Genomic DNA, 11531 nt, shown 5'->3' with positions numbered 1-11531 from the left:
GACCCATTTAAGCTCTCTACACTTATAATAACATACTAGATGATTACCATCTGTTATTGTCATACTTAAGAGTCTATTTCTTCCAGTTGACAACCTAACTTCTTAGCTACTTCCAAGTCAAGAAAATTATGAGTAGTTCCTAATTCAATCAAAATATGTAAGGGTGTTCCTCCTACCATCCCCACTAATCTCATGGTATGAAAGTTTTGATTACCAGAAAGTGCATTCACAGAAATACAAGGCTCAGCTCCCTGTATAGCATCAACTTCTTCCAACTCTATCAGCTCATTGCTCTTATCACTCCCAAGAAACTCTGATCTATTGTAAACAATTATGTTTCTTTAAACTGACACTTATGGTTTCTCTCATAAGGTTGATCACAGTAGTAACAAAGACCCTTAGCAATCTTTTTTGCTCTAACATCTACTGGGATATATTTATATGGTCTGTAATTCTTTTGTTGAGAGGTTTTAGAAATAGATGGAATTCATAGAAGTTGAATTAGACACTTTGTTTGATGCTATTACCGATTGATATGAATTCCCATGTTTTTCTGACTATGCATATAAGCTGTCTTCCTATAACTACATACAGAAGAACTTTGGCTTAAAGACTCTTCTTGTAACCTAGCAAAATCAAATGCCTAAGAAATGGTTGCAGGTTTGAAAGCTTTTACAAATGGCTTAACATAGGGTTTAAGGACAATTGTAAAGCTATCAAGAACATATTTATCAGGTAACACATGACTACCCAACAACATATATCTATCTTGCGCTTTCAAAAATATCTATGCAATCCTTCAATGAACCATCTTGCTGCAAAATATCAAATTGTTCAACAATATTCCAGTTATTTTCTTTAAATCTAGACTGGCCTTAAGAAGTTAAGATCGGTCACAAAATCATTCCAATCAATCACCAAAGCTCTCCTAATAGACAAGTAATTCATCATTACCCAAGTTTTAGCTTTGTCTACCATGGTTGGTGAGAATAAATGAACCCATTGCTCAATAAGAATTTTACACAAGCTTAAAACTTGAAACACTTCTTAACCCATATTGATGCATTACTACCATCAATATAGGAAACTCGATTTTAGGATTCACACCTAAAAGCCTGTTGGAATTGCTTATATCCGAAACTAGGGTTGATATTGAATTTTTGGATGAAGATGAACTGGGACTTTCCCTTGAGTTGAGACTTTTTGCATTGTTCTTGTTTTGCAACAATTTGATTAGTTCATCGAATTTCTCATCAATTTTCCCAAATTTAACATCCATTTTCTTAGAAATTTATGCATTCCACTATTCTTTAGTGCTCATTCGATTCTCTAAGGTCTTAATCTATTTCTCAATATCTCCTCTCCACTTAGGAATTGGCGCTGGAATTCAAGATTGGTTGATTTTCTGATTAAGCTATTTCAAGACATGGGTTCATATGCAAGATTGAATTAAATTTCTTTAAATTCTATTATTTTTGCTCTGATACCAATAATGCATTATCACTGCTAATCTCTTCATATTTGATCAGAAATTGATCAAGAAGATGATAAAATGTAGAAGAAGAATAGAGAAATAGAAGAAGAAGAGAGAGAAAGAGAGAGAAGGAAGAGGAATTTTACTTCCTCCGTTCTTTTTATATTACATCATAGGGGTTTTAGAGGCAAAATTTGGTAATGGGAAAAAGTAAGAAAGAGAAGCGTAAAAATACAAAATTGTCCATGTAATGTAAAGATAAAATAAAAAGTAAGTGTGAAAAAGTAAGGGTATGTTGGGTATTTGCAGTGTGAACCTAGGTATTTTTTGTCCTAAAAAGAAAGTGATGCAATATTAAAAGAACGGAGGAAGTATTAATTTTCTAAATGAATTTACAATTGTTGTACAATGATGTCTTATAGCTAACAAAGTACATCTTAACAGAAAATGCTAACTAATTCCTAATAGAATCCAATTATTCTAACTAACTTGGCCAACTCAACATTACAACGTGGCATAGTTAGTTAACCACATCAGGCGGTTCAAAAGAACCAGAAATCCGGGTCGTATGGCCGGGATGATCAACCTTTGAAGTTTGAAGGAATTTAGCTTTTCACGGGTAAAGGCGTAGTATTCTTGATTAAGATTTTCCAAAACTAACACCGGTTTTCCTTCTTTTTCGAGTTTCAATGCTCTCGGGTCTTGACATTCCAGTGCTTTTCTCATACTTTAATTCCAATGCCTGTTTTAAGTTGCAAACAGAGAAAGTTAAAAAGGTCATTCTCTTTAATACAAGTATTTTTCTTTTTTAAAAACAAATATTGGACCTTATGCCAATTTGCACAAAGTAGAGGTTACGGAGTAATATGTATATATGTGATATAACTTCTCTCGTAAGTTGCTTTATCTCCTAAAGCTAAACTCATAATTTAAGTTCACAAAAGGTTCTATGCTTACCTTATTTTTCCAAAATATTGCAACAAAAGTGCATCAACATATAATTTAAAACAATGATAAATGTTGGAAGTTGAAAACATAAGCAAACAAAATCCCACAAAAATCTAATCTACTTAACAATATGACACTTGAGATAAATAAAAGACTTTTATCATTATATGAGCTGCACAAATAAACCTGCAAAACCAATGCCAGCTTCTAGTAGTCCCAAAGTTTTTTTAGTCCATAATCCTTTTATTATATCATACTTGAAATGGATTTTATTACCCGTTACAGTTCATCAATCATGATACTGGCAAGCATCAATTATCAACTCTCAAATATATACTGTACCTACTGAATGTTAAAGTTAAATAGTGATGAACAAGCAAAACATGTAAATCCCTTCTTTCAGCAATCCAATGATAAGGCTAAATATCTACATAATATCCCTAGACAACTTATTGGATTCATTTCACTACTAAACTCATCTATAAGCTAAGGCTTATTTTCAGTCATAAAAAAAAAATATAGTTGAAAATTGTAGTAAAAAAGAAGATTTTTTTTTAAAAAAAAAAAATAAAAAAAAAATTAGAACTCTACAAGTCCACCAAGATGAAGGAAAACCAATTGACTCCAAAATCAATCATTTGAAAAGCCTCTGATAACCATGTTACCTGTAACCCATCACGTATGGTGTCAAGTTCTTCATCTGTCATTCTCTCAAAGAAGAGGATGCCCTGAAAATTTGTTAGAAAGAATGTAAGATGCAAGCTATAGAGAATACACTAGCATTTCAAAACAAAATTAAAACTCATACATCCTCAGTTCTAGAATAATTGCAAAAGTTAAGACATCTTCAATAGTCATATACCAACTTTAAGGTATACAGCCAAACAAATTTTTGATTCAAAAATGTGATAAAAGAAGCAGTAGGGATAATTTTGTGAGTTTTGTCTTAATCCTATGACAAGTTAAAAAGTTAGTAGAGATAAATAAAAAGGTAGTGAATTATATCAAACAAGACAAAACGAAATACTCAAATGGTATTAGTGTGAAAGCATGAATGTTGATCTTGAAAACATATATCAGGAAAGAAAAAAGGGTTATCAAGCTGCTCACAAGGTCAGCAGCAAAAAGAGAAAAGCCAGTGGTGGTGAGCGCTCAAGGTATAAAGTGAATGATATGGGATGAGATTAGGCTCAAAGAATGAATTTCCAGAAAATAACATGACGGTCCATAGTTTTTATAAGCTTGTCAGGATTTGCATGGTGAAAAGCATATAAAAGAGGATAATATGAAAAGAGTAGCTTGAATATTAATAGAAGTATTAAAAAGAAGAGGATTAAATTAGGTGATGTTTGTTCAAAGTATGATGAATTTAGAAACTTGGATGTCAATACAACAACAACAACAACAACAAAGCCTTAGTCCCATAATGATTTGGGGTCGGCTAACATGAATCATCATAAGGAATCGAACGATAAAAAGAAACTTGGATGTCAATATTGACAAAAAATAGATTATTATCAAAGAACAAACAATTTAAGATTCTTAACGTTAGGTTATCAACATAGTAAATTTCATATATGCTTATCGCTTCAAATGAGTGACACAACTTTGGGACTCTGTGACAAGTTTTACATAAAAAAAAAAAAAAAAAAAAAGCTACAACACTTGGAAAATTTAAAGATTCCCATCATGATAAACAATACATGACAACAGGGAATGGCACTCTTGTTCCACAAAATCATACTTGACATAATATGCTCATCCACTTCAATAGACGCCAGGATTACTAATCCAAATTCCTAAACAAGTTTTATTTTGATTTTTAATAATATTACATAACTTCATAAGTTAGAAGATTTACTTTGGTCAATCCAGCAGTGATGTGCCTCAACACCCACCCACCCCCCACCCCTCAAAAAAAAAAAAAAAGCAATAACAGATATCGTGGACTACCTGCAAATGGTCAAACTCATGTTGGAATACACGAGCAGGTAGGCTGGACAAAGTAACTGTGAATCTTGAACCATTAATATCCTTGGAATTAATCTTGACAGATTCTGGTCTCTGCAACAAAGATCATAGACAGTAGCATGTTAGACCAACCTCAACAAAGTTGATAACAGAAAAAACAACCAAAGTACTACAGTTGAAAGCATGTAAAGACAGATGTATTTCATTCAATGGTCAATCTGGTTGCTTCACCAAGGAGTCTTGCATTTATGACTTTGCAGTTTGCACAACCCAACCTGAAAATAAAGAAGAATCAGGATAATGTCATTACTGGAGAGGCTAAATAAATATGTGGTACATTACACTTACAATATTACTATCGGAACATACGGGTGTAAAAGAACAAGTAATCATGCGGTCGTGGCAGTTTAAGCTCAGGTTAATGGATATTCTAATTTCCTATGGAGATACAAATAGTGCATCAGTAAAGTTATATCATTGTTGTGTTCAAAGACAATCATAAGAACCTTAGTAATAGGGAATTAATCTTAGTTCACAAAATGTCTCTCTTGGTTGAAGTGAATTTATTTTCTACTGATCTGCTAAATAGGTATATAACTCCTGAAGGACAAGGGACAAAAACTGTGAACCATGCCTTAAGTGTCTCTGTCATGCAACTTGATAAATAAGAAGAGGAAACAGAAAGCACATAGGAGACGAACGAAAATCATTGATGGTGAAAACTAAGAAAAAACATGTTTGGCATCAGTTTTTTAAATTCATCAAAAGAGCAGATGGCTGAAGAGTGAGAACTAGAAGATTCAATATAGATGTTCGTGTGTTCGACAGCCCATCCCTTCCATTTACAATTCCCAACCACCAAATTCTTACCCCAGCATAGAAAATGAGTTTTGAGCAATGGATATGCATATGTAATTCCAAGACAGTTTGTAATGTTAATTCTACAGAACTTGAGGATAACAGCTATCCAGCACAAAACATGCACTGCACATGAATTATGGTGCATAATAATTTGAACAAGCCAATATTTATTGCTCCATTGCATATAGCTCCAGAAGTAATCATATTGGCACATTTCCAAAGTCCATTTAGATTCACATTACCTCTTTAATTAGCACCCAAGCTCACTAACTATAGTTGAGATTACCTTCAGCAGATAAACTTCACTAAAGCCTTAGTTTCTTCCATATATTCTGTTCAGTATTTATCAATTAACTCATGCCTTTAGAAATTTCAGTTTCCTGCAAGATTACTAATTCATGTCCAAGTTTCTAACAGACATATCAAGCCACGGAGGTCAAGCAGCCACACTCAAATGCGCAACCCTCCGGACCAAACATGAGTTAAGTTTCTCATATTCTCATGGTTGGAAGAGCTTTATAATTGTGGGAGCCTATGGGCCTAAAGTCACCATCCCTGACCGTCAACGTAGCCCAAGACCAAAAACTCGGTATGGGATGTGCTAGGACCCACATTTACCTAGATAGTAGAAAGAGAGGGAGGTGCGGAAGAAGGGTATTAACTAGCTCAATGTTATTTAGCATAGTTTTGCACATTCATATAGGTGCCTAAACAACTACACCCCACCCATTCAGTTTATGTCATCGTGGTAAATTATTGATGAAAAAACATAGTATGTGGTATGCCAAAGAAGAAACAATATTCACTACTATTGTAAAACTTTTCACACCACAATTGTTCAAGCCAGCCTGGCATTCCAGCCGCAAAAAATTATACTTCACAATACTTCTTTTAATTTTTCAACATATATTAAAGGAGCTTGAAAGCGATTAACAACTCTAGACGTGACCTCACGGGCAATTGTAATCGGTTAATAGAACAACAGTTGCTACATCTTTCACTGGAAATAATGTAAGTCACAAATGCATTAACTAGCATGTAGCACGAGAGCTTTCATCATCTGGGTAGAAAAAAAGTACCTGTACATCAGCATATAATCCAGGAAATGATAGACAGCCTTCATTAAAAAGCGTTTTCTTTAGCGAGTACTGGCTCACACTTGGATTTACAAGAACAATTTCTTCTCCCTCACCACGCTCACCAACAGGGTTAAACACCATAAGCTGGACGTTAATGCCTACTTGAGGAGCAGAGAGTTCAATCCCATCAGTTCTGCGGAAAAGGAAGCCAACAAGTATTGTTCACAACCCTGTAAATAAAAGTCATAATCTAGAAAAATTATTGCTTACCACCTAACAGAAATATTTTGTAAGTAATATCACAAGTCAACATACAGCAAATAGCATCTCTCTATTTGCCATAAAACTATAATTCCAATATTCCATCTATAAAATATAAATAACAAAATTTCACCACTTCCCACCCCCACCCCTCAAATGATCCTCCCTTTGCTTTAGTATTTCAGTTCAAGATGAGACGTTACAAAGGTAAAAAGCCTGTAACAGCTTATAACATCATAAAATGAATCCCCATCTTTCATGTTTTGAGCTTTCAAAATGCTCTTAGTTCTCTTAATTCCTAGACCTAGAGGGATATTAGCCCCTGGTCATTGTGAGGCTCCCTATTGAGTTTACTGCACATTTTTTATTGAGAATACTTGCACAAGTCCAACTCTATAATTATAGAGTATAACCAATGATCCTTGAGGTCATCATCCGATTCATCCCATCCAACATAACCTTGTGGACTTGTGGTATAGTGGTCTATGGTCATAAGACATAAGTTGGTAGTGTCATTTGTTAAGTCACTCGAAAGAGCAACAGACAACCCAAATATAAGCTATCCTCTTGAAATGCACCCATATCCAAAATTTAGTCCCTAAACCCAAGCAGCAAAATTTTAAATTGTTTACTCCTCACAAAGGGAGCACCAAACCCCAATGCATCAGTTTTGTTATTCTAAAACAATTCCAAATGAAGCTCCGAGACAAAAGGTATAACCTCCAAATCCTCCAATAACTAGGAATACTTATACTTTATTGCACCAAAAATTCATGAAGATGAAGCATTTATCCATATTGGACACATTTCATATAGAAAACTCATTCGAAAACTTAGAGGATACCCTTTTTAAGATTATAGATAGACCCTTACCTCTAGATTATAGATACACATTTCACCTTTGATTTTCACCTATCACTCTTGCAATTACAATTATCTTAATTCTAACTTTCTAAATTACACCATCTAATTAGAAATTTACTATAGACTACTTAATACTCATCAAGGTAGTAATTGATATCAAAATTAAACGGGAAGAACCATTAATTCAAACATTTAAGCAAAATAATCAAATTGATATGCAAATTCATCCTTCAACTATATAGACTATATCATAAATTAAGTATTTAACTACCATATATATACATACCAATTCTTCCAATAAGAGAACTTACTTGTACATAACATCAAACATTTCATCAACCAATTTCTTCAAATTATCATCAAACTTATCAATTGGCTTGTTCTTGGCTCTAAGCTTTGGGTTTGGATATTCAACTATTTTCAGTGGTGACTCAAACTGCAAATCAATACCTATATTCAAAACCCACAAAAAATTACAAATAAATAACACAAAGAAAACCCACAAATTAACAAATAAATTACCCAAAAAAAAGGAAGAAACCCCACAAAAATTAAGAAATAGAAGAAAGAATTGAAATAGAAAATTGAGGCATACTTGAAGCGAAGTCGTTTTGTTTGGTGGGGAAGCTTCTTTTTGCCATGGCAAGAACTTTGGTAGTGTTAGTGGAGTGAAGTGTAAGAGGTGAGTTAGAAGGATGAAGAAGAGTGAAGGAAGAAGTGGGGAGAGGGAGAAGAGATGAAGGAGAGGATAGAGAATGTTGTGTCCATGAATGTGGATGATGCTGAAGGAGTTTGGTTGAGCAATGCATTTTATTTTGGTGCTTATTTTAAAATTTTTAAGTTCATGACTTGGTATGGTATTTAAATGTGTGACTAGTAAACCACCTATAAAAGGTGATAGCAATCTCAAAAATTGAAAGATGATTCATGTTAAAATGTATGATTGGTAAATGTAATTAACAAATACCATCAACTAAATTGATCAAACTGTAAAGGGGCAATTATATTCTTACTTATCCCACTTCATCCAACTTTATCTTTCTCTCTCCTAAGTCATGTAAGCGATGTAGCCACTAGTCCACTACCTTAGCAACCTAGAATGTCGTCGGCGACCACAACCACCATAGCAAGTTAGCAACCAAGAACCATGTCGATAACCATTGTGCTGCCTGATGTGGGAGCTGAAAAATGGATGGTAACGCAACTAACACGTTGGGGACCCAAACGCAAACTTAGGCATTGGCCTTCCAAGAGGGTACGAGAATGTTTTTTCTCATTCAACTTAGCCACCAACGATACAACCCATGACATGAAACCCACCCATGACCACAAATGAATCCAACCTAAAAATGGTAGGTGTTTGCATGCCTTACTCCGTTGATTTCCTCAACCTCCATTGTTGAAGAATTCAAGCTCCATTGTTGACGATTGACTTTATGAGAGAGGTAACGTCCAGGTAATGCCTTCCAAGCCAAAAAATATATGTAAATGACGATTGCATCACAATTGAAGTGTGCAAAAAGACTGGAATATCCCCCGTAGAAAACAGAATTTGTTTCTCAGGTTGAAAAGCTTGTATCTTCTTGAAATAAGCCAAAAAAATATATGTAAATGACGATTTCATCACAAGTGAAGTGTGCAAAAAGAATGGAATATCCTCCGTAGAAACAAAATTTGTTTCTCAGGTTGAAAAACTTGTATCTTCTTGAAATGGGGCTGCCTGGTTCTTCATATTGAGATTTTTTTTTTGGTTCTTTAGTGGTAATAATTAACCCCAAATGGTAAGTGTTTGTCATTTGCTTGTGAGTTTTCCTTCTCCATTGATTTCCTCGAACCCCATAATTGCAAAATTGAGAGTTTCATCAATTTTCCAAAATGTTGCGGATCTACTATAGCCAATAATAGATCAATTTACTATCTCATACCAAATTGATGAAATTAAATAACATAAATAGCTCTTTTTGTCACGTGAAAAGACCAACTTGCCCTTTTAAGACGCTTTCAATGTTTCTCACATTGAAAAACTTGTATTTCCTCAAAAAAAAATACCTAACTGCCCCTAATATATCACATCTCATTTGTGAACAAGAAAAAAAAAACGGATGAACTTCTAAAATCTAAGTCCCCTACCTCCTGCTGCTCCTCTATCTCTATCAGTTCTCCATTGAAGCGCCTTCTGATACTTGTATCTCCCATTGAAGCAGCTTCTGAGGTGATTTGTTGTTTCTTTCCCTAAAATTATTTATGAGCCTTATTTGATTATTGAATCAAATTCGGTTGCTAATGTGTTGCAAAACCCTTTACTGTTAGAATTCAACTATTAAATTAGACCTCTTCTACCTAGAATCAGGGATGGGACTGATTATCAGGGAATAGGGTAAACTATATGACCTTGAACTTTAAAATTTAGTGAATTGCAAAATTTGTACATACCACATTTTACTAAAAAAACTGTACATGTGATTGTCTTACAAAAAAGTCAAAACAGGAAAAAAAATTCAGGCCTTGTTTGGTTGACAAAATAAAATAGGGGAAGTGAAAATTCATGGGATTTGATAAATTGAGAAGTTGTTTGGTTGACACAAAAAGCCAAAAATGGGGGAAGTGGAAATTCATGGGAATTTCAACTTCCCATAAAACAAGGGAAGTAAATTACCTAGCCCCCCCCCCCCTAGGTTAATCAAAATTCATGGGATTTCCAAATTCCTACATTGCCAACTAAACAAATTTAGGAAATTCCTAGGAATTTCATGAGGGAAATAACTTCCCATAAAATGTAATTTCCTACGGGAATTTAATTCTCATGTCAGCCAAACAAGGCCTCAGTTTTAAAGGGAGTATAATTCAACAATGTTTCCTAAAGTGCTTCAATTACTTATTGGTGGAAATACTTAGTCCAAGTGGACCACATTATGAAGTGATACATTAGTAATTAAGTATGTCGTTTATGATCTAAGGACTTTAGAAATTTTGATTAGATAGATGTTGCATCTAAAATGAATGTTTTGAGCACTAAATATTGTGAAATAAACTTTTCAGTCTTAATTTTTCTCTATGATAATTGATTGGTGTACTTGGGTCATGCATCTGTTTAAATGACCGCAAATCCTTGGGTCGAGTCATGTGTACTAGGTGGATCATCTGGTGGCTCAGCTGCAGCCGTTTCTGTAAGGCAATGTGTGGTGTCTCTTGGAAGTGACACGGGTGGTAGTGTGAGACAGCCGCATCTTTTTGTGGGGTTGTTGGATTGAAGCCAACATATGGGCGTGTCTCAAGATATGGACTTGTGGCTTATGCATCATCATTGGATGCTATAGGCTGCTTTGGTACATCGGTTGCTGACGCGGGGATTCTTCTTCAAGCAATTTCTGGGCATGATAGATTTGATTCTACAAGTAGAATGCGAGTAATCATTCATAAATCATTTTTTACTTCGTAAGCAAAGGATCACAGTTCCTCCACCTACATATTGCTATACAGAAAGTGTTTAGCAAATATGTGGGTTGGATACTCAAATTTGTCTTTTCATGCTCATTAGTTATTGAGATGTAATAATTAAATTCATTTACTTGTGTAAAATGACTGATTGTAGTTTTTACTTGTGCACCGATCTTGCCTGTTCCAATAATATTGTCAATTTAAAACATATTCTAAACAAATCAATTGCCCTGTTTAGTGAACTTTTCAATCTCTCTGTTTTCTACAGTTGGAACCCAAAAACAAGTTAATCTTGTTACTGTTATTGAGCATAATTTTTAGAAACATGTGTGCTCAATTCATGCTGTAGATTTGTTGCATTCTCAGCTTTGGCATACTGTACTTTCCAGGAAGTTCCAGAATTCATATCAAAATTCACTTCTTCAAATATCCTGGAGTCCAGGCCACTCTAAGGACTCAGAGTTGGTATAATTCGTGACACTCTTGAAGACGGTGTTGATGCAAATGTGGTGTCTTCAATTCGTGAAGCCGCTTTACATCTGGAAGACCTTGGTTGTTCTGTGACAAAAGTAGTTTCCATTCTTTGATATGCCTACTGATTTTTTGATTTAGGCTGACTGTCTAAATTAACATAA

The 11531-nt window shown here is 34.5% G+C and overlaps 1 protein-coding gene across 1 annotated transcript; it reads right to left on the bottom strand.

The window, feature by feature from the left end:
• Positions 1–2082: 2082 nt before the first annotated feature.
• LOC110737125 (peptide deformylase 1B, chloroplastic/mitochondrial-like) lies at positions 2083–8508 on the bottom strand. Its single transcript, XM_021917495.1, has 6 exons — positions 8054–8508; positions 7770–7908; positions 6334–6526; positions 4376–4486; positions 3088–3150; positions 2083–2216 (listed from the first exon to the last, which is right to left on the bottom strand). The coding sequence occupies exons 1-6, from the start codon at positions 8265–8267 to the stop codon at positions 2115–2117; spliced, it is 822 nt and encodes a 273-aa protein (XP_021773187.1). The 5' UTR covers positions 8268–8508; the 3' UTR covers positions 2083–2114.
• Between the last annotated feature and the right edge of the window lie 3023 nt (positions 8509–11531).

This window comes from Chenopodium quinoa, unplaced genomic scaffold, assembly GCF_001683475.1.
Source record: "Chenopodium quinoa cultivar QQ74 unplaced genomic scaffold, ASM168347v1, whole genome shotgun sequence".
Taxonomy (NCBI): domain Eukaryota; kingdom Viridiplantae; phylum Streptophyta; class Magnoliopsida; order Caryophyllales; family Amaranthaceae; genus Chenopodium; species Chenopodium quinoa.
This window is presented reverse-complemented; position numbering and strand designations above follow the sequence as displayed.